The sequence below is a fragment of the Rhea americana genome, unplaced genomic scaffold (genome assembly GCF_003343005.1).
Source record: "Rhea americana isolate MKP2758 unplaced genomic scaffold, rheAme1 scaffold_168, whole genome shotgun sequence".
NCBI classification, from domain to species: Eukaryota; Metazoa; Chordata; class Aves; order Rheiformes; family Rheidae; genus Rhea; species Rhea americana.
Genome location: NW_028185794.1, coordinates 279,624 through 302,534, shown reverse-complemented (window position 1 = coordinate 302,534; position 22,911 = coordinate 279,624). Strand labels below are relative to the sequence as shown.

General features: G+C 44.0%; 2 protein-coding genes across 3 annotated transcripts in view; both read right to left on the bottom strand.

The window, feature by feature from the left end:
• Window positions 1-814: 814 nt before the first annotated feature.
• Window positions 815-9,689, bottom strand: SEC11A (SEC11 homolog A, signal peptidase complex subunit). 2 transcript variants are annotated; one of them, XM_085300692.1, is made up of 6 exons: window positions 9,559-9,689; window positions 9,279-9,388; window positions 6,905-7,054; window positions 3,000-3,119; window positions 1,282-1,339; window positions 815-1,116 (listed from the first exon to the last, which is right to left on the bottom strand). In XM_085300692.1, the coding sequence occupies exons 1-6, from the start codon at window positions 9,607-9,609 to the stop codon at window positions 1,066-1,068; spliced, it is 540 nt and encodes a 179-aa protein (XP_085156818.1). In that variant the 5' UTR covers window positions 9,610-9,689; the 3' UTR covers window positions 815-1,065. The 2 variants fall into 2 exon arrangements, 1 of the variants encoding a protein (XP_085156818.1); XR_014895298.1 differs by lacking the exon at window positions 815-1,116 and adding an exon at window positions 1,776-2,065.
• A 4,345-nt stretch (window positions 9,690-14,034) lies between these two features.
• The window catches only part of ZNF592 (zinc finger protein 592), a 38,289-nt gene continuing 29,412 nt past the window's right edge, over window positions 14,035-22,911 (bottom strand). The window contains exons 7-9 of the mRNA XM_085300691.1: window positions 21,652-21,764; window positions 17,759-17,894; window positions 14,035-16,275 (exon numbers count right to left, since the gene is read on the bottom strand). Coding sequence (XP_085156817.1) covers window positions 15,727-16,275; window positions 17,759-17,894; window positions 21,652-21,764 — 798 coding nt within the window. The 3' untranslated portion in view covers window positions 14,035-15,726. The remainder of the gene's footprint in view (window positions 16,276-17,758; window positions 17,895-21,651; window positions 21,765-22,911) is intronic.

Here is a 22,911-nt window from a genome sequence, read left to right as displayed (position 1 = left end):
TCTTTCCAGACTAAGAACCCCAGGAAAAAACAAACAAACAAACAAACAAACAAAAAACACTGTTGCAGCTGGTGGGAAGAGGTTTCTCCTTTCAAATCTTGGGGCAGTGCAGCTTTCTAGTGAGGTGTAAGACATGGCCAGCTGTGGAGATCATCAGGAACACAAACCCCCATTTCCAAAACAAAGAAAATTTGTCTTTTGCATCCTACTTCTCTAATAGCCCCTGCCCCAGAGCTGTGGGTATTTCCCATCCCAATTATTCTGTTACCTTGTGCCACACTGAATGCTTACGGCAGTCACTGCATTTCTCGACATCGTTTCTTTCAGCAATGCAAGAGATAATCTCTTTTCATCTTCTTCCCAAAACACCTTGGGGTCCTTAAGCACAYTAATTTAACGTGATTTACAGAAACACAGATATTGAACTGATCTACAGCTAAGGACTGCTTATTGTCCCAAAAGCAGCAAAAGCAGCAGCTACTATTGTTCAGTAAAGAGGAGACAAGTTAATTCATTAGGCTCTGAAAAATCAGTCTGCAAGGCAAAGTCCATGTACGCCCCAGGGAAGCTGGGCATTAAGAAGCTGYATTCAGCAGGGGAATAAGGAAAAATGTGGCAGGGCTCACACTTGGCCAGATGCAAAAATCTTTATTCCAGTTCTGAATTGGAAAAAGTACCACCTGCTTAGATAATCTTTTGACAGTTGAGACAGCACAGGGAGAGGTCATGCTTGCCCAGTGGAGGCAGGACTTGGAGGACACAGTCCTGTAGGCACTGAGAGGAAGCTCAGCTTCAAAGTACAAACACCGAACAATTTGGCTTAAACTTTTAATATAAAAACTCACTGATGTACAAAAATGCTAAAATGTGACAAACCATTGGAAATACTGTGATAACATTCGTCCTTACGCAGTAAAAAAAAAACCAAAACAAAACAAACCCAAACTGGAAAGAAGCTTTGAAATGTATGTTTTCTTCTTCCTCCCCACACATCAGACCGTCATCTACTTAAAAGGTTCATCTACAAAAACATGGCATCTTCACTATGAACTTCAGTGCAACGGGCTACTCTCGATGGACCAGCACAAATAAACCCAGTAAAAAGAGGACTGCGTACTGTAAGAGAAAGTAGGAGAGTCAAGAGYGTGCATTCACATCTAAAGATGCAGTAACAGCAGCAAATGTACAGAGCAAACAGTTCTGGCTGTAAGTATGGGAAGTTCTCACAAAGTAATTTCAGCTGAGGAGGGAGAAGGAAGAGGGGAATGAACCAGCTCTTACCTTAAATTTTGGATAGTCATTCATTAAGATAGTCACTATTCCAATATAGGGGACAAATCTATAAGGAAAAAAGTTTTATTAAAATAAACTATTCAAGGGTGAATATGGACAAGCACTGTCCTGACACTGCACAAAGGAAGTGCCATTTAAGTGTGCTTTGTCTAAGTCAAGCACTCYGGTCAACAGGGTTAGGACTTCTCCCTCCCAAGCACCAAGCAGGGAAGACATGTGAGCTGGAGGGGGAYGTGGGGGGGTGGCACTGAGTGAATATCCTATCCCCAGGGCATGTTTTGACCTATGCCTTTCTTGGCAGGGGCTCTGAAGCAGGCTGCTTTCCTCCCTTGCCTAGTTTTGAGTCCTTTACCTCTCTACTGGTATAACTAGCTATTCTTTCCTATGTCAGCATCAATCTTTCTTAAGATTCTTGGCACTCAAGGGCTCAATGGCATCTTGAAGTAATCAGACCTAATTAGGTAGTGCTAGAAAAACATTACCCGTTTCACCCAATGCTCCCTTGCTTGTATCTTCAAACAGGCTGGCTTTTCTTTAAGGCCACTGTAAATGGAGCAGAGATCTGAAAGGCGAGAAGGGACTTTCTCCTAAGCTGTTCTTTTGGATCAAACAAGGTACAGTCATTCAAATTATTCCTTGTTACATATGGTGCGCTGCAAAGGAATTCAGTCAGCTTAGAGAGTCACCACCTGCAGCTTGTCACTGACTGCTCATCCTACTTTCCCCAGTTCCTTTTAGCACGGTAAACCCACATCCAGGTGCCAGCAAGTTTCTAGGAGCAAACATTGAAAATAAAACATTGGTGTGGCACGAGCAGGAGGAAAGGGGTAATCAGTGTCAGGTTTGCAAAAATATGATTCAAGATAAAAGAACCACAGTGGAGCTGCCTTGGGATAGAGGGATTCTGCACAGAAACAGTTTTAGTTTGTAGGGTTCCCAGCAACCACTCTAGCTAAGATCAAAATATAAACAGCCCCACAGAGTCAGACCATCTACTTTCAATTATTTTAATCCATATGCTCTTGATGTTTAAAGTGATGTGCCTATCCATGATTTGGGTTATTGAAAAAACTTAAGGGTGAGCTTTTTATAGCTTTTTAGTGCAATTATCAGGAAGAACGGGTTTTTTCAGCATTGCAGATAGTGTAGCTCTTTCATCTAATTGAAGAAAGTCCTCAGGAGAAAGGACAACTCAAAAAAAAGAGAAAAAGAAAAGAAAAAAGCAAGCTGTGGAGATTAAAAATGAGCGGTAGTTTCCTCCTGTGAGGGGGAGGAAAGACTTATTTAGCAAGCAGGCTCTTAAGTTCTCTGTTACTTCTGATGAGAACATATAGCATTTCAGCACCTGATTGTGCACACAAGGGATTCGACATTAGAAATTCAGATCTCGCTTGCCTGGAAAGACTGTGATTTGCAGAAGAGTTTTGATGAAAATTCTGATCACATCTTAATGCCTGAGTGTGCACTGCCTTTGCATTGGTGTCCATTCAGCATCAAAATCTCAGAATGCAGCTCACAGCTTGATAAGTAAGGACTTAAGCCAAGCTCAGAACTGAATTACTTTCGACTCTCCACATTACCTTTTGAAATGCTTTTGCCCAGGTCACATAAAACCCAGCAGGGAGAGCTCAACAGAAGAGAGGGATTAACAGAAGGCATTGGGGGAAGGCACTGTAATGAGCTGCATCGTTCTCAACTTCACTTACCCTCTTGCTCTTCCTACTACATCCTTTTTCTCCAGCCAGTGCTGCCCTTGTTTGTACAGCCCTCTGTCATCAACAGCATTATTGTCTCCCTTTGTCAAAAATTTGATGTCACCATTTTGCCTAGCAAAGATACGAAAGCCAGTTAGGGGAGGAAAAAAGACTTAACAGTTGTTCTAGAACAAGCACATAGAAACTAACACAAAGATATCAGAAGCAATCATGTCCTAGATGTTCAAGGAGAATGAAATAGGGAAACTCACTCTGTTAAATACAGCAGAAAGCCAACTGTTTGGAAAAAAAAAACACAAACAAAAGAATGAATTCTGGCCCCAGCCAAGCTCAACACAGAGYAGCTTTCCTGCAGAGCTGGAACACGTTGCACGTTCCTGCAACATGATAAACCGTATCTAGTAAAGGTGCAGCTATCATGTCTCTTTGCATTTGATTTCTCTTCTGTTGATGCTTCTTTTGCTTTATATACAAATGTTGGGCTGTGCTCTACGCTGCCATGAGATTCCTGGGTTAAAACAGACAGTTCTATTCAGCAGTGGTCTGAATCTTAGAAATAATTAGGAAAGGGGAACAAAACTAAACAGAGGATCCCATTACGATAGTGTATGAACTCATGACGTGCCTACATCTTGAAAACTTTGTGCACTCCCCACATCCTTTTTTGAAATGGAGAAAAGAACTGGAAAAGGTTTAAAACAGATAGCAAGGGCATTCAAAAACCTGGAACCACTTCCACAAAAAAAGACTTTGGATGCTTCAGCCTGGAAAAGACAGAATTGATGGGAGATAAGACAGTAGCCTATAAAATCATAAATGATACAGACAGCAACAAGAGTTTTTCACTGCCTCTTCTGATACAAGACCTAGGGAGCATCAAACAAAGCTAAGGGGTAACAGGTTAAAACAAGCAAGAGAAGGTGCTGTGCACAACTAACATGGTGCATACCATAGCCATGCCTTTCTGCAGGGGGATCTTTTGGATGCAAAAAAAATGCCACCAGTTCAAAAAGTGACCATGTATCCTGTGTTTAAAAAAAAAAATCTTTTGAGGGTTATTTGAGGATATTGATGGGAAATACCCACAGCTTTTGGGTAGGGGCTATATGGAACTACCACTTCTTGCTCAAAATTGTAATTTGCAGGAGATGAGGAAATTATCACTGCACATTCTCTCTAGTATTTAATTTGTTCTTAGATGGCTGTTAGCTACTCAGAAATAGGATCCTGGAGCAGACAGACCTTTGCTTTGATCTGGGCACAACAGCTGTTACGCTCTTAGCTTTATACATCATGTTATTTAGCCTTCCCCAGACATTTCTATTCAGCTTGCTGGACTCCCAGCAATGCTTGTTTCTAAGCTGCAGTTTGCATAACTACTTGGGGATCAGCTGGCCACTGTCATCTCCCCATGGCATCTGAAGGCACATGCTGAGCAGGAGTGTTCTTGCTGCTTGGTTTTGTTGGCTTACTCACAGAAATGACAGATCAAGTACAACACAGGAAGACATGCAAAAGATCTTCAGAGCTTGTGCTATTTTCATCATGCCTGAATACCAGTGTGTGCTCCTTGACATGAGAAGCTTGAAAACAAACAAACAAACAAACACACATCTCTTCAAAGCACCTTTGGCTCACAGTTTTGGAACAGCAAATGCTCTCGGAGCTTAGAGATACAGTTTGGAAAAAGATGGAGACACCCAAAAGTGCAGATAATGTAGTTTCAACTCTGAAGACTGGTGTGTGAAATCTTATTGAGCCGATTTCAGTGCTCTATTGCATATCAGCATGAGAAGCCCACAGCCAAGTAGCTCTGCTGTCTGAAAAGCAAATGAAATCCAGTCTGGCTTTCCTGCATTAAAACCACTAACTACATTTTGACTGCAGACTCCATGTTTAGTGACAAAAAATGAACCTTATTTGGCTCTGAACAAATAAGAAAAGGCCAGTAGGTAGAAAACATTTTCTCTGTGAAACAGAGCTGAATGCAAATTGGAGTCAGTTACCATATAATCAAGTAGAACAGAGTACTCAGCTTTCCTTCATTTTGACACTCCCATCAGCTTTCACAGAGACTTTTCACAGTTAGTTTTCATTTCAGTCCACAAATACAGAAAGAAATTGCAAAGCACAACTAGCCATTCAGAGAATACTCTCCAATTCCAAATTGTCATCAGATAAATATTCCTTACCTAGTGAAAGGAGTGACTGATAACTCACAATCCTGCCTTCAGCACTCAACTTTAGTTCACAGTACTCATTTTTCAGTTGTACCTTTACTAACAAAGATTTTTTTTGTAATGAAATCTGAAATACTGGGGAGTGGATCAACTTCACAGAATCTAGGACTGATACTATTTTCCTGCTACGCTTTGCAGAAAGGACCTAATTTTTCTTAAGAGCTAGTGTTGAGGTAGAGCCAGAAAAAAAAAAAAAAAAGAAGGGTGAGGACTATCTGGAAATGAACTGTAGCACAGAGCACACATTTCTGTTTCTCTCCTTCCCCTGCATGGGCTGAGGGCAAAGGGAAAGACCTTGACTTTTCTTCCCACTTCAGTAATCGCTCCAAGCAGCAGAACAGGGGCGCACCTGAGCCATCAGCATGTAATAAGGGAGAAAGTAGTATTTTACCTAATGAGCTCCCAAGATATCTCAAAAAATGCACATGCACCATCTGATATCAGTCACCACATATGCTGACCTTATTTTTAAATTAAGTATCAGACAGAAATATCTTCACTTTGCAAACTAAGTGGTTGTTAAAAATTTAGTATAGAATAATCTGAACAGCAAAGAATCTGGTTGTCTAACGCAAGGCAGCTTGCTCGCATCCAGGATTTAAGCTGCCTGAAGCTGGCTGACCTTGAAGTTGGGCCAGGCAAATGGTCTAGATGTCCCAAAAGCTGTGGCTGCTATCAACGCTTGGGGAAGGGATCCTCTCTATCCTACCAACCCAATTTGGCTACAGCAATCCTCAAATGCCACTTTTACATGTGACTCAAGTGATTCACTGAATGTAGGAACTGATCTCTCAGTTCTGGTATAGCTCCAGTTCATTCATAAGGCAGCACTCAGCAGGAACAGATGCTGAGACCTCATCCAACTGTTGTCCTCAGAGGTGACTTCAGGAAATAGGGATTCAGTTCAAGATTTACTTTTCATTCAAATTCCTCACAGGGTTGGCCTATACCCACACAAACTGTTCTTGTGCAGTCACTGTTGCATCTTCCTGGACCAGCAAAATAGAAAGGCTCGCAGAGAAAGTCTCATCTGGAAAAGTAAACCCTGTGCAGCAATCATCCCAGAATAATCACATTTCATTCCTGCAGACCAAGTTTCAGAAACATACCCGGGAAACATTTTGAGAATGAACAGTACACATACAGTGCAGCACGTCTACGGACTCTGAATAGAGTAACACAAATCTTCCTACAGAGAAGGAAACTTCACACAGGAACACCCTGCCTATGTATGACAATGGGAACCAGAACCATGAAAAAGCAGCTTTAAAATAATGCATGATGTATACAAAATATCTTTCTTCCTGTAAGGTTCTAGCGCTACAGACAAGAGTCACTTCACACACCCAAATGTAGCCTCGTCTAGGGGAGACATCACAGCAACATTACTTAGCAGTTTGGGATGGAAATGAGGGCACAGACAACGTTAAGTTATATGGGGAGATCAGGAAACTGGGACTGATTCCCCAGCTTCTTAATCCTGCTAGACAGTCTTTATAACAAAGCCAAAGAGAAAGATTTCATTGGGCTGAAATTCTAAATTGCTTCCTACAGCAGCTGGGTATTTGTTACTGAAGTTCCACTTACTCATTCACACCAAGATGAGCAAAGCCACAATTTAACATACGCAATACAGCCCCCATTTTCTAGACATACTTCTCATGGATTTTCAGGACCCGATGAACTATAGGAATTTCCCTTCCTTCTATCCTAAAGACCACGATTTCTCCCACTCTGATTGGATCTTCAATTCGGTTGGTTAAAAACAGGAGATCTCCTCTGTGAAATGCAGGCTCCATGCTGCCACTGAAAAAAAAGAGCAGCAATTGAACAATATTTAAACACTTAGAATCAGGTTTTAAAGTTGACGGTCTTTGGAGGAAAATCTCAAAATAACCGTAATACAGAGGTCCTAAGACAACTAGATGGATTTGGAGATTGGGCCCGTATCTCACCTCTATTACACTCAGATTTTCATCCACTATGCTAGCACAAGTTCAGGTTTGCTGGTAAAAGAAAAATGCATTTACAGTTTACCAAATAGGGAAAAGCTTCTACTGCTCTTAATAACGAAAGGGCAGATGATAAGTGATATCTTCTCTACTCCTGAGCTCTCGATTGATAGTGTTACACTGGTAATACTGCAGTCCTCTTCCTTCAAAGTGTTTGAAAGCTTTGTTACAGGTAGATAGATGATCTTTGGGAACAAAGCACTCAAAGCATATGACTCTCACATTCCCATCTGGAACAGACAGACGGGTGTGCTAAAAATTTGTTATCATGATTCATTGCTTTGCTTAACTATCTCATTCCAGGCACTGCTATTCAAATTATTTTTTTATTGTCTTGTAAATGGCAATTGTTACAAAACACTTAACCTTCTTAATTTCAAACAAATTATACAGTACAAAAGGAAATGATGACCTTTAAGTACTGCATATATTCCTGCTTTATCTTAAAGACTGTGCAGAAGYTCCTATTCAGAGTATAAGATCACATCACCAAAGAAGGGATGTGACCTAACCGCCTCTGTCTTACTTGCTGGAAAAAGCTGCATGAAACATTTCTCACCTGTGCTTCACAGATCCATCAGGAGGGAAGAGGATACCACTTGCTTTTGTTTTCCGTGTGCGTTTTTTTAATGGCATGCAGTAACTAACACTGCCATGCAAACACACTAAAGGATAATGCATCTATAGAACAGGATCTGTGAAACATCCACATAGTCAGATAGCGCCAGCATCTCATGGCTGCTCAAGAACTTCAATAATAGAAATTTGTTGTAATAAATAGGAAGATGTGAGCAACAATTCTGGTGCCTCCTGCATTCCATTAACGGGAAAGCAACATACAACATCTGAAATCATGTTCTAGTGTGAAGTGATATCCTATATTTTCAGTCATGTGTGTAGAAGGGGAGAGCTATGGGAACACAAAGCCATCATTCATAGGTGCATTCCTACACCTCACTAGAAGGCCAGGGAAAAACCCAAGAAACTATGAAAGAACACTTAGATGCAAGTAACACATTTTAAAGATGCAGTATCACATATACTAATGCTCAGCAGAGCTTTCAGCAAGCCCATTCCCATTTACAAAAATCTCCTCTCAACTAAGAGTTTACTTCCTGCAGTCTCAAGGTTTTCAACTTCTTGTTTCACTAATCAAGACTCAACACATACTCCAACTATTCAGCAGCAAATAATCATGACAGGAGATACTGGTGCATCTCAATGGTCTGCTACCCAAAGTTCTATTACGGTGAAGAGCTATTCACCATTTTGGGAAGACCAGTTTTACCACAAACTTTGCTTTCATACAGTGATGATCGCCCCCGAGCAATGGATTAATCCCTTGTGCCAGGCCCTCCATTTCAAGGCCTTCTTTTTTTACGACTGCTTTCGCCCATGCTGTCACACATTCTTCTCTGACACTTGTTAAAAATCAGAGGTGTCTGGGCTGAGCCGTATTTCTTTCAAGTCTTTCCCATTCTTCTCTTTCCCCTTCTATCACATGTGAGTTAGCCAACTAAAAGCAGTTGAGCACGATGCAACTTTTAGGTAAGGCTACATGTTTTTCCTACCTACTTTCTCCTCCTTCACTTTTTTTTCTGTGTTATACTAGCTCACAAAGAGAGGCTCTTGCCTGTCAGAACCTGTCAGCTGTGGATGTAAAGCACAAGACAGAAATAAGAACCAGCGTCAGTAATCCCTTGCTGCCCAATCTCTCTAGAAACCACTTTCCGCTGGGACTGAACAGCCTTGAACGCTGTCACCTCCGGGTTAGTGTTTCATAGCCCTTATTCAGTGTTTTGGCACATGGTGTATTTTTGATAGTTGGGTTACCTCAGCATTCTCTGATTCACGTGGCCCAGGAGGTCAGACCCCCTTACCTTGGTATGGTATCGCTCAATGCGCCCTCGGGGCCCCTTTTAAACTCTTCTAGGTTATTTTTCTGACCTGCCTCAGCAGAGGTTTGCATGCCCARGGAGGCCCCGGCCCGGCGCGCTGGCGCTCAGCAGGGTTTTTACCTCAGCACCACCACGATGGGGCTCTCGCTGCCCGTCACTACCATGAGCCCCTTCCAGATCATGAGGGCGGACGAGACGATCATGCCGAAGTTCAGCACCTGGTAGTAGAGCTGCAAGAAGGGCGGCGCCGTGTGAGGGGAGCCGCGGGAGGTGCCTCCCCGTGCCCCGCCGCCACCGCCGCCTCGCAGTCCTCACGGCCTCGCCGGGCCGCCTGCAGCCTCAGCCCCAGCCCCAGCCCCAGCCCCGCGCCCGCGCCCGCGCCCGCCGCCGCCGGCCGCACCTGCCGCTTGTTCATGCGCCGCACATCGTCTAGGAAGTCCAGCGAGAGCATCGCGGCGGCGGCGGCGCCGGCGGGCGGCCCGGGACCGCCACTTCCACTTCCGCTTCCGCCCGCGCGCCCGCCGCTTCCGGTCCCGCCCGGCCGCGGGGGCGGGGCAGGGGGGCGGGGCGGTCTCCGTGGGGGCGGGGCGATCTCCGCGGGGCGGGGCGGTGACGCGGCGGGGTGACCGGGGACAGGAGCGGTGACGTGGTGCGCGGGAGAGGACATGGAGGTGACAGGAACGGGAACGGAAGAGGTGCCGGGGAGATGACAGGAGAGGTGACACGAAGGTGTCAGGGGAGGTGATAGGACAGGTAACAGGGGAGTGGCAGGAGCAGTGACGGGGGGGTGGCATGGGGTGACARCAGTGGTGACAGGGAGGTGATGTGGAGGCCACAGGTGTAGGACTGGTGGCGGGGAGATGGCAGGAGTGCTGGCAGGAGAGGTGACAGGACAGGTGGCAGAATTGGTGACAGGAGGTAGCAGGAAGTGAGAGGTAGGTGACAGGGGAAAGGAGCAGTAATGGGTAGGTGACAGAAGTGGTGACAGGACAGGTGACAGGACAGTGACAAGGAGATGACAGGAGGACTGGCAGGAGCAGTGATGGGAGGTGACAGGCAGAACGGCAGGCACAGTGACAGGGAGGTGGCACGATGGGTGACAGGACAGGTGACAGGAGCAGGGATGGAGGTGGCATCAGCAGGGACATGGGGAGACGACGGGGAGGCGAGAGGAGTCCCACAGAGTGGCTCTTCGGGCAGGAGCATCGTGAAGGCAGCACCTGCGGGTGCACAAGGCACCCAGCCTCATTGGCCCCAGCCACCGGAGCAGGTAGCCTGGGCACCGAGGGAGCCCACGTCACCTTGGGGTTAACAAGACAGTGCTGCACCTAGGGCATTTAGRAGCGAGGGTGACCGACATCATCCACCAGCAGGTTCTCACCTGCTGCCCACCCCCACCGCTCTGGGGATGGGTGACCATCCAAAAATACAGAAGGAGCCAARGGATCTTGCAGCCGTCTTAGGAACTGGGGGCAGCTACAGCAGGGTAGCGAGGACGTGCTTCCCAAAATGAAGCAGGYAACACCAGAAAATTAAACATTCCTTCTCCTTTGGGATTGCTACAGGCCCTTGGTTGATGCTGTCCATGGCTGGAGGGCTTCCATGTCTACCTTCAAGCCCCTTAAGCCCTGGTGCTGTGAGGAAATCAGACAGGTTTTACCTGGAACAAGGTCAGAGCCCACAGTCTTCCTACAAAACACAGGGCAAAATACCACAGACTTGAGGACAAATCCATCTTCGTGATTAGTGGTCCTCATGCCCCCTGGCACGGACGGCAGCTGATTGAATACAGAAACTGCAGTTGGCCAAAGCAAAAGGGGAAATTGCACTGTTAAAGAGAGACATTTACGGGTGGGATCTGAGTGTGCTGGTTGTCATCATCTTGAGCAAAAATTACGGTTTGCTGGGCTGTCGTCTGTACTGAATGTGCTTCACCTGTGAGCCCTCTGAGAGTTCACAGACGTCTCAGCTGTCCACGAGCTCTAAAGGTATGTGGGAATTCCTCCTGCCTGGGTAAGGGGTGTCCTTACTGGGGTTCCCTACAGCTTGTGTCTTGAACCTATGGCTTGCACTTTCCATTTCRTGATCCCGCCAATGATGAATGCAATAGCCAGGCTCTATTTAAATCAGATTTTCACCTTTCAGTGTTCCGCTTAAAATCTGTAGGTCACACACATACACACATGTGCACACCAGCTGCTTTTAGGGCCAGTACCCTCTCCTACTGTTACACTGTTCAGACTGTTCTTCAGACTGTTCAGATGAGACCGTTTCAACACAGAGCCCCTGTAAGGGGGTACTGGCTGATACAGGCTGTTAAGCATGAGACAGCATCATCCATTCTGCTGCCTGTCGCTTGCGGCAGTCTCCCCTGCATCACTCAGAGATCTGGGGGCTGAGAGAAGGTGCATTCCCTTGGCAGCAGATGCTGCGCTGCGTCCTCGGACTGAAGAGGAGCACGTTCAGAAGGCTGCCACTGAGTGCCGGCRCAGCCTCACAGCAGGATGGCCGAGTGTAGGGAGCACCCAGCACAGAGGAAGCTCGTCACCACAGCCTTGCGCAAACACCAACATGTGAGTAACCAGGCTGGGACAGGGGGAACCAACTCCGGAGAGGTAAGTCCTCTGTGGGCACAGCCACAGTGGTCATCTCTGGGGTCCCTGCATAGGCTGCACATTCACGAGTCRCCCATGTCAAAAAATATTTAAAGCCACGTGGGTATTTGCTCATTGTGGACATCCCAATCTTGTGGGAACTGCCAACTGGATTCATATCCACATAGGCTGTCCCTCTGCTCAGGACATCACCTGCAAGGCTTGCCAGTYGTCATGCAAGCTGCTTAACTCAGAGAAGGGGAAATCATAGATGGTATCATCAGCTACACCAACCACATGGTATCATGACAAAAATTCCTTCCTTCACTGACAGAGTCAGGCCAGCACCTTTTTCCCCATCTGCATAGGATTATGTTGTCTTTACATTCAACTTACATCCATTTCCGTGAGGCTCCTGGCCTCACCAGAATGATGGTGGACCATGCCTTCAGGTCAGCCAGACCTGAGACTCAAAAAGACCTGTAGCTGCCTAGGTTGTGTAACCTTGAAAGGTCATGCCTGGCCACCAAATTGATAGGTTTGGCCACCTGCTAATATGGTTGGTAGGAGGCCTTGTAGCTAACCTCAGCCCTRGCATCTTAAGGACCACGCTTGCAGGCACAGACAAGGCCTTTTGGGTTGCACACCAGGAAAGAAAAGGGGTGCTGTGCACCTTGTTCACCACAGGCTGCTGCCTGGATAGATCGTGGAACAGCCTGGCATGGCATGGCATGGCTCGAGCCCCTTACACGCTCCAGCAGAGCCCTGGCTGCAGATGACTGCAGCCACCAGCAGTCTGCCTCCAGCCTCTGTGCTGTTAACCTTCYGGTGGCAAGAGGTTTTGGGTGCTCCGATCATGTCTGCAGGAGAGGGCCCTGCTAGCTTCTTAGCATGTGGCTCCCATTCCCAAATCCCGTGCCTGCCCTTGAGCAAGTAAGCAAGCAGCACCATTTTGCTCTTGTATCCTGCAGAAAAAAAAGAAAGAAAAAAAGAGAAAAAAAAGAAAAAAAAAAGAAAAAAAAAAAAGTAAGGCTGTGCCCGTTGGGTCTGGGGCTGGATGAAGATGAGGTTTTGCTGCTCTGCACCATGCCATTCTTGAAGGCAGGGTGATGTCCTCTGTTCTAGGGGAAGGGAAGGTGACAGGGGACATATCCACATACCCCTGGCCACCAGCACACTAGGAGGCCCCTGAGATTCTTGCAGTTGCAAATGCAGTTCCTGCAACCTTCCTCTGCTTCAGGCATAGCTTTGGACACTGCCACAATGGCTCAGACCTCCTTGAGGCTCACAGGGCTCCTTCTTCAGGCTTGAAATACATTACTGTTTTCAAATTAAAAACTGTTTTTTCTCMTGCACCTCACAGAAAAAGAGGAGCTTGGTGCCTATGTGCTCTCACAGCTGGATGATCTATGTTGTGCTGGGTGTAAAGAGCCACAGCACAGACTTCCAGAACATCATCACACCAGCTCAGACACAGCTGGCTATGCACAGTCTGTACATACTACCYGTGGAAAAGTCTAATCCTCCTGCTGCTCCCAAACCTGCAATTCCTTCATTTAGGAATGGATCCAGGAGAGATCCAGCAAAGGAGCAACACAGACAAGCAGGGGATCTCCTTATTACAAGGAGTAAAAAGCAAAGCAAACCAGACTCAACACAAACATTCATCTACTGTAGCCGTAACTGCAGGTTCTTATTTCAAGACCAGTACGAGYCAAGTGGTTAAATGGCATCCTCCTTGCCTGAACCAGAGGACTACAGAAGCCAAGCAGGACTTACACTGGTCCTTTGCTTTACAGAGGTGGCTTTGCTTTCTTCAGACACATTTTACAGCATCCATAATGTGAAAGAGCTGCCTACACCATTTTTCCTATGGYGAGGGGCCTCGAGTCCCAGGAGGGGTATATTGCCCTCCTCAGCAGCTCCCTCACCTTCATGCTACCCTCAGTCCTAAACAGTCTAAATAGCAGAGGAGAAAATTATCCTTCACAACCTTCAAGTGAGGTTTTGCCACAAGCAGAAAGGCTGCTGTCCATCTGTGGAGGAAAGCAGAAAGCTGCTGCACACAGCCTTACTGAAGCTGCTGAATTATCAGGCATGTTCCCTGGCTTGTGGCAATGATCAAGATCACACAGGACTCTTAATACTAATGAGCAGTCCTTAAAAAAGTATCATTTTTCTTGCTGCAGTAGGATATACTTGGAAAATGGTGGCTGGCAGTAGGTCCATTTCCTGCACTAGCTTACCCACATCACCCAGGAAGAACCAAGCCCAGTCAGGCGTTGTTGGATGCTTTTATTTGAAATACTTTGAAGTAAACATTATAGCAAGGCACAAATGCCACTGCAGATTAAATAGATATGTGATGGCTTGGGAGTGCCCCCTGCTATTGTTACTCTACATAGGCTACCTTGTAAAACATTCCCTAGGCTAATGTACACAGTATCAAAAAATACAAAGAGTCCAAACTGTTTGTATCAAAACACATTGAGACAAGAAAGTGAGCAATTCAAATGCAATAAGATAAATAGTTCTTAAATTATTTAAACATTGTCATAGTAAACAATAACGAGCAGGATTCTGGCTCAACATAAAAAAAACAGTATAGAAGGTAATTATATTACACAAAAGCATGTGTTTGTTGAGGGGTACAAGTGAGGAAATAGCACGGACACAAGAGTCAATATGACTAAATGGAAATAAACGTCTCCAAAGTAAAAACTGAGTCAAGATGGGAGAAGAGCTATCAAAGGAGCTCGAGTATTTGAAGCATTACAGTATGGCGCTTTCTCAATTCTCCAATCCCCTTTCYGGGAACCGCTCTCCTCCCTGCCTGATACTACGTAGGGAACTTCCTCAGCTACCGAAAGGCACTGCTGCTGACTGCTGTAGGAGACTAGCTTAGCTAGACTAGGTTGATTTTGCTTTGCTGGAATCCTACTATCTACTTCTTAAGCAAGGAGCTTAAAAAAAGCAGATGAGGGGCATCTGTCTCACAGAGTTCCTAGCTGACGTAGTGAACTGTTCGGGGACTATTTCATTCTAGCTGACCCCGAGACAGGGAGGGGAGTTTTCCTGTTTTCTGAACTGTGACATCCAATCTCCAGTGCTCCTCCCTAACACAGAGAGGTACAAGTGTTTACTCACCGGCCACATYGCTCTGCCCAAGCTTCGAGCACGGATAAGACACCAAATACAAGGTCCAGACTACAGCTGGCTACACCCACCTTCCAGCAGTGCAACTACATTGACAGGTGACTACAAGGTGGACCAGGCCCTTGTCAATCTGTGACATGCRATTTTGAGCTCTGCTCACACAAGAGGACGGTAGCTATGAAATTCTCTTTGAGGAGGATTCAAATCCATGGCATTTCATTAAATTACCTTGTCGAATAAGATTTTATAAGGGCAATAAAAAAACTATCTGAAGCTTCAGTACAGCTTACAGCTTGCACCTGTCCTGTGTAATGTAGAAGATCTCATATCAGCCAGCACAGTCCTGACAAACGTGTTTCACTGAGAGAGCATTATGAATTAAAACGTGTAAAACAAAGACAGGATGGGAAGAGAAAAATAAGTCATAAATATTAGGAGAAAGAAAGCAAGATAGGGAAGGCAAGGCTGGGGCTCCAGGCAGAGGCTGAGGCAGTGCACACTCGAAGGAAGAGAGCTCATCTGAAGGAAACTGCAGTTGCAGAAAGTGCTCCTTGATCCTCAAGAGATGGACAAATTCCAGCGAGAATTCTCGCCCTGCTTTCCCTTTTCACCTCTCTGATCTGGCAGAGATTTAGTGCTTAGGATGCAATGGCGGGGTTTTTTCTTTTTTAAATGTCCCTTACAAATAGAAGTTAACGGAAAGCAATGTCCACCCCAAGAAATCAACAGAATATTTAAAAGATTTGCCCCATCCCCACCCAGTATTTTGAGTAAAAAYCCCCCCAAACAAAAAACCCCAAACAACCAAAAGGTTTTTTTTAAGTCTTAAGAGACTTTGAATGATTGTTCTGAGAGGTGCTACTAGGACCCTCCACACCRCACATCTGACTATGTTCACAAAGAGCTGAGTCAGTTTTGTACTCTTTGCATTTCAGATTTTCTTCTTCCACCGTAGTGTTCATCTCACCATTATACCCCTCAAGTCCATTCTCATTCATCTCTGCTTGTAACTTCTCTCTCTCCTCTTCTCCCTCCTCTTGCTCCTCCTCTTCGTCATCATCCTCCTCCTCGTCATCCTCCTCCTCCTCCTCCTCCTCTTCATCTTTTACTTTATGAACAATGAAGAGGTGTCTGTTCAGAGAGATCTGAGATGTGTAACACAAGCCACAGAACAAGCACTGATACGTGGAGCTGTCCGTCTTGTGCTGAGGTATGTGTTCCTGAAATTCAGTACTGATGTCTGTTGCAAATCCACATTTAGCACATTTCCAGTGTGCTTTCAGTTTTTTGGCTGGCGGCATGTCTGAACCTGCAGTGGTCTCTGCCTGACCCAGCTCATCTGTTGACATCCTCTTTGGAGATTTTGCCTTAAAAATAAGATTTAAAAGTTACTTTTTTTGTTSTAGCGCATGTAAGAGTAAGCACCTTAGCTTGCTAAATTCCATGCATGTATCTAAAGGCATTTGAGGGGAAACACACATAGGTATTTTGTTACAAACTAAAATGAAGCCATATCTAAGGGCTCCTGTCTTTCCTGCAAGTACCTAAACAYGTCAGGGCTTAGTGCAAGCTCTATTCCAAGAACTTGCATCTTCACCCCAATATGCAGGATCTCAACTGCTATCCTGCCACATGAGTTGGCAGACTTGGGAGGGACTGGCTGGACAGAAACATGATGGAGAAGGAGATTTTGAACTTGATGAGGGAGGCAAAAAGAGTTAGAAAAACGAAACATGATAAACAGAAGGAGAAGCCCACAGAATGGTCACAGCTGAGGGACACAGGAATGGTAATTAGTCCAGGCAATATTTCTCAGATTTAACTGTGGACATTTTTCCCTCCACTCCCGGGCTGTTTCCTCGTGGTGTCTCCATTAATTATAACCCTGCAGCATGCTTCTCCTCCCCTGAGGATTGCTCACTTGCATAAGCCATTTCATGTGATTTTGTTATCTATGTCTTTGTTTAAGGCACTGTTAGTTAGGGCTGTGTTAGACCCAGTTAGAGACACATGAAGCTACTATCTGTCCACAKTTTAGCCAGATGTGCCCTGAATACATCAACTCTGCTGGGTGGAAGCTGCTAACAGCTCCTGGAAGGGAACTCTTGAGTTGCCCCAGATGTTTCCATGTCACTATGCCTGTAAGCGCTATCCAAATATATGGCATAAATATGCTGGGGAGTATGGTTGATATCTCTCAGTACTCTAGTACAGATGTATGATAACTAGCAAAGATAAGGAAAACCTGCTTCTGTTTTTAAAGTAGATGGAGCAAAGAAATTCAGTCAGCCAACCTCTCTCCCCCCAAACCAATCCAAAAAAAATTAGCTGAACACTAACATTTGCTGAATAAATATACCCAGTTCTACTTCAGAGAAACACAGTTCTTATATGTAGCAGATCTAATAAGATTTTAAAACAGAAAACCAATCTTTACATAAGTAACAGAGAAAACAAGGCGGAGAAGAGGAAAAAATGTGTCAGACTACTGTACCTCAAGGAAACAGAATACAATCACATAGGAAAATGAGAGTCATTACAAACCTAAATTAGATCTGGTTACAGAGTAGACTGACAAAAGGCCAATAAAACACAGGGTCATATGTTCAAGAATATCTTGAAAAAGGCAAGATACATTGCCCTGGTGCTGCCACAGCTCAGCTGCACTTTCACTTTTGATCACAACACTGTCAGAAAGAAATAAACTGGGTGGAGTTTAGAGAAGAGGAAAGAAATCTGCTGTATGGATGAGAGGGCTTTACTGCTGCAAGGCTGCAGCTCAACACGACACCCTAAGTGAACAGCTACTCGCCAGGAATATTTATTTTTCAATGAAAATATATCAGTTACTTCTGCTGTGTCTCTCTCTGGAACTTTTGCTTTGGCCATCTGGGATAAGTCTGGGTTTTTGATGCCGTGCATGAGGCTGATGTGATTCTCCAGCATGAATGGCTGAGGAAATGTCTGGTTTTCATCTGTGCAGTACCTTGGAAATACAAAAGGAGGAAAAATATTAGAGGAGAGGCCCAACTATTCATTTCCATACAAACAGCTCTTTGTTAAGTGTCAAACCAATAGATGTCATTGCAGACAGAAGCTGGTGAGTAATGTACTATTAAGATTACCAAAATATGCAGCAAATTGTTGTTCTAATAATAAAATATTACCCCTAGCAAAAATCAACAACAGTTTAGAGTTTACCACTGTAAGCACAAGTGAGAATGAAAGTAGGGCACCTATTTATGGTACACGAGCAAATAAATACAGGGACTAGCAGAGATCAGGCCCACTGTGATACATGCTACACAAGCACAAGATAAATAGTCAAGATGGAAAAAGCAAGGGAGAAAAGTTACTCTCAGATGAGAAGCCAGTACACAGAGAGACCTCAAGATTGTGTGACACGGAGGAGGCTTCCAGCAGACCCAGGTTCAGCACCCAGCTGTCCCAAGTACTAATGTAGTTTCCCCTCCACAGACCACATTTATTATCATACGCAAAGTTCTTATAACACTGCTAAACTTGCAGCTTTGACGATAATGTAGTCAGAAAAACTTGCAAATACATAACTCATATGCATACATGTTAAGACTTGGGGAGGATTCAACAGCTGCCCAAGACCATGGCTGAAATTTCAAAAGGAGATGTGAAGGGGCAGTGCCATCTGCCAATCTTCCCTCCGTGATGACTGGGGTTTACTGGAAATAAGGGTCAGATCTTGCAGCCACATTAAAAAAAAAAAATCCCTGTAGCACAGGCAAGTATTAGGAGTTGGGAAATCCAAGATTGACTTCAAACTCTTCTGCTGAMTGCCAGCATGATGTGCAGAAGGTCTGTCAGCTAAGCATCAACCTGAGAAATGAGGAAAGCAATGCCAGATTTCTGTGAAGTACATAAATTGCAATTGAAATGTAGGCAGCAAGGGATGAAAAGCAACAGATAGAGGATGAAGAATATCTGGGCAATAAATATTTTTTTWWAAAAGGAGAGAAGTTCCCTACTGATCTTCTAGCTTCTTGACTAGATGGAAATTAAATAATAGTCAGTAATGATGTGAAAATGCAGACATGCTCACGCAGTATTTCTGTTTTTAAACTGAAACCACTTGGATGATAAATCAATATTTAATAATGATGGATTTTTTCTCCCTCACAGAGTCAGTAAGAGAGTCTATTAAGTAGTATTTATCAAAAATAAACATTTCTAAAATCAAGTGTTCTAGACAGTTTGTACTTAAGACTTGGAAAATAACAGTGAGTTCCGATAACAATAACCAAATAAATTATGAAAAAAAAACACCAGATTATTTTGCAGTTTTCTCTAATATGGAATCCTTCCCATGTGAGCAGGGAGAGACGTTTTCCTAACCTTAATTATTCCAGTGGCAAGCTCGGCAGAAGAGTGTTCAGACAGTCCTCCATCAATAATTTCTCCCTACAAAGTTAACATAAGGCAGAGACCTAAGCGCAGYAGGGGGGAAAAGGGGAAAAAATATCACAGCTTGAAATGTTAAAGCAAGGGGGAGGTGGCCTACAAGACAGCACGCTGGTGTTGCAAGAAATATTCAGCTATTAGATCAATGAGAAATTTACTCAGACTTCCATACTTCACATGGAAATCCAGGAATAGAGAGGATGACATGAAGTCAAGGCACTAAAARCTCTGAAGGGAACAACAGTGAATAGCAAGACTGATTCAAGGCCTGGTGGGAGGAAGGAAAACAGATACCAGAACCCAAGGAAAGAGATACAATGCCTTAAAGAGCAGGGGAAGTAGCAAGAGGAGGAATTCAAAGAGATGAGAGAATGTTTGAGTGGCAGTAAAAAAGGTGATTTTTGGAACAGCATTCTGGGCAAACTAAAAGGGATTGAACCAGTTCAGAAACACAGGGACTGTGATTGAAAACAGGATTTAGGAAAAGACCAGATGGACAAAGACCCATCCCCATCTACCGGTATAGAAACTTTTCTTGGTTCTAATGCATGCAGGTAGAAAGATGGTTGGAGGTGACCCTGAGGGCAACCAAAGATGGGGGATGTAAGTAGGGAGGAGCATGACCACAGAGACTGAATATTGAGACACATCAAAGTCAACCAGCTGACAAAGGGAAGACCAAACAGTAGACCTCAGACCCTAAGAGAAGCTGTCGGAGGTACTGAGACAAATATTTCAAGGAAGAGGTTTAATCTGAAGGGTGCCTTGACCTCAGTAAGTCTATCACTGCTATGATGAAAGACAACACAACCACCATCCAATTAAGACTCATCAGTGCATTTTGAGAAGGGGTAATTACAAGTTTGAGAATTAAACACAACCACAGTTCACCTGAATGTGTAGCTAGGTCTTCTCTACTCTAAATACAGACTTCGGGTGCTTGGGTGAAGCTTTGCATGCACAACTGCCTGTTGTTCTGAAAAACTGAACTCTTGGGTCTGTACAAGCTAATGCATATGGTAGGCTGGCAAATCTCAGGTTTTTATGCATTTCCATACAAATCCTTCTTCCCAGCGAGGCATTAGGTTCATACCCATACATTCCACTTTGAAAACAAGTGAGCCAGAGAGAACAGATTTATACAAACCAGGTGCAYGTAAATCCATAAACCACTGCCCACAAACTTTACATAGAACAAAACATACTTATAAACAAAAGTTTCATCTTCTCCAGAGGTGTCAAGTCACAACTTAGTAAAAAGAAATGGAAAATTTAGAAGTCTTGTATCAAAAATGCATAGGACACTTACTCCTACCAGGCCTTATTRGTGTTGCCAGTTCTTCCTCCATTTACTAAATGCTATTGTGGCTCACTATGCTGTCCAGTGAATAAAGTATATAAGGCAGGTACTGTTCAAAATAGGCTTTTAGTAATTTTAAGTGAAGTGATAGCTCACTTTTAGAAACACTTGCCTTGGACCGAAATTATAGTTAAACAACWAATCCCACAACCTATGTCTCAGAAAATTTCCCTCCAAGTAGAAACGTGCTTTAATTGTTTTTCAGAAGAAGCTCTCAGAATGAGACAGTAGTCAGGTCAGCGTAATTGCTTGGGGTATGACTTATGCTATTACAATAGACAAAAACACAATAGTTGTGGAGGCAGTTTTGTAACTGTTGGGCTTTTTCCTGAAATGAGACTACATTCACAACTAAAAGATGCTCATCAGCAATGACTTTCACTCACTGCTGATTTACATAGCTCACTGGAAGTCTCCAAATCCATTTTCCAACTTTGGGGTGCACCTTCCCAAGGAAATCCAACAGGCTTAATTCTCCACTGTCCTGCAGCTCGTGCAGTCAGCTGTGCCTGTGTAGAGACTGGTGGCAAGATCTAGTGTCCCAATTCTTTAGTGTTTTGTGTATCTTTTGCACCATTTTTGCATCATTTTTTTTCATGTGTAAGGCACAAAAATGATGCACGACTACACACACTATGAAAAAAGTAAGATTGACCCAGTATTTTATTGGCCATTTCATGACAGTGTGCAACGTAATTCTCATTTTGCACCTGCAGATCCCAAATCGGACCTTACCCTAAGTTTCCAAAGAGCATTTTACAGCCAAAACCAAGGATTTATTTTAGCCACCAATTCTCTCATGTTTAACATATTCTTCGTCTCACTCTCCTTCAGTAATTTATAGCCTGGAGCAGACAGAAGCAGATGCGATCTATTACAAAGGGCTTCCAAACTTGAAAATTCAGCTTGCTGTTGAAARCAAATTTGAAGAGTGGCATTCAGTACTTACCAGCAAGTGTAAACTTTCTTTGCTGTGTCATGATTATTGCGGATGTGTCTACGCAGACTGTTAGAAGCATTAAATGAGCGTTCACACTGTCGACAGGGATATCTCTTCATAGACTAGCAGAAGAACAGAAATATCTTTTAACAACAGGGAGACAGAAGACATTGATTGGATTCTAACATACCCATGCTGTTCCTCTCAGTTGCAAAAAAATCTCTCTTCCACTGATAGAGATCATCAAGATTTTGGGCTCTCACATATATACAGCCCAACAGTTTGCTAATCTCAGCACTGGTTTTCTAGAACTCAGGACAAGTTAAAGCACACGCCTCTTTTTTTTTTTTTAATAGGAATTGCATTAGTTACTCCTGCCTATAGTGAAGTGGGTTCACTTCACTATAGGACCCTATGAAATTAATTCAGCAGCCACAAAACTATCTCCAGACCTAGCTTTTGCAGAATCTTCTGAGAAACTTTCTGCTCCTTGAGTTCCTGCCAGTCTTTTTGGCAGAAACCAAACAGAGGAAAAAGGAGCAGATAGTATTAGATGTCATCTCTGCTTTGCTAAGAGCAGGTGGAAGGTCCTTTCTCTCCCCCCAAACAAGGCAGGGCCCCAGCATGAAGTACAAGTCCACTTACTCTTCTCTTTCCTTGTATTTCACCATAACAAAAAAGTAGGATATTAAAGAGTCCTACCTGTTAACCATTTATTTCTATGTCTCCTGATGTTACTGCCCTGTAACATCTATCTGAAATTAAGCTTCTTGGTATAATCCGCATGCATTCCATTCACGTCTTCTTGGATTTTTTTAATGAATGAATGTATGTATTAAACTTAACTATTTGGCAAGTTTCCTTCATCTGTAGAAGTTAGATGGGAAAATCCAGCACTCTCACCATGCCACAATCCTTTCCTCTTGATACTTATTAAGTGTGCAATCCTACACTCCCCAATTCAAGCTACAAGGAATCAAAGATGATGATCCAGACTTCCACAGCTTCTGCTCATGGGACTCAAAATAAGAGTGACTCAGTGCATCAAATGAGAAGTCCTGATGCCAAAGTACGAAGAAATCTGGCTGCACACGACATCTTGGCCAATGTTCTGCCAGTGAGTAAGGATTAACTTGACAGAACTAGGTCAAAGAAACACAAGGCTTGAGCCGTATAAAACCAACAAAACTGAGATTTACACTTCCTATAATGATAGCTCTGCACACTGCATGTGTCTGTTAAACTAATCTTCCCCAGTTAGATGTTCTG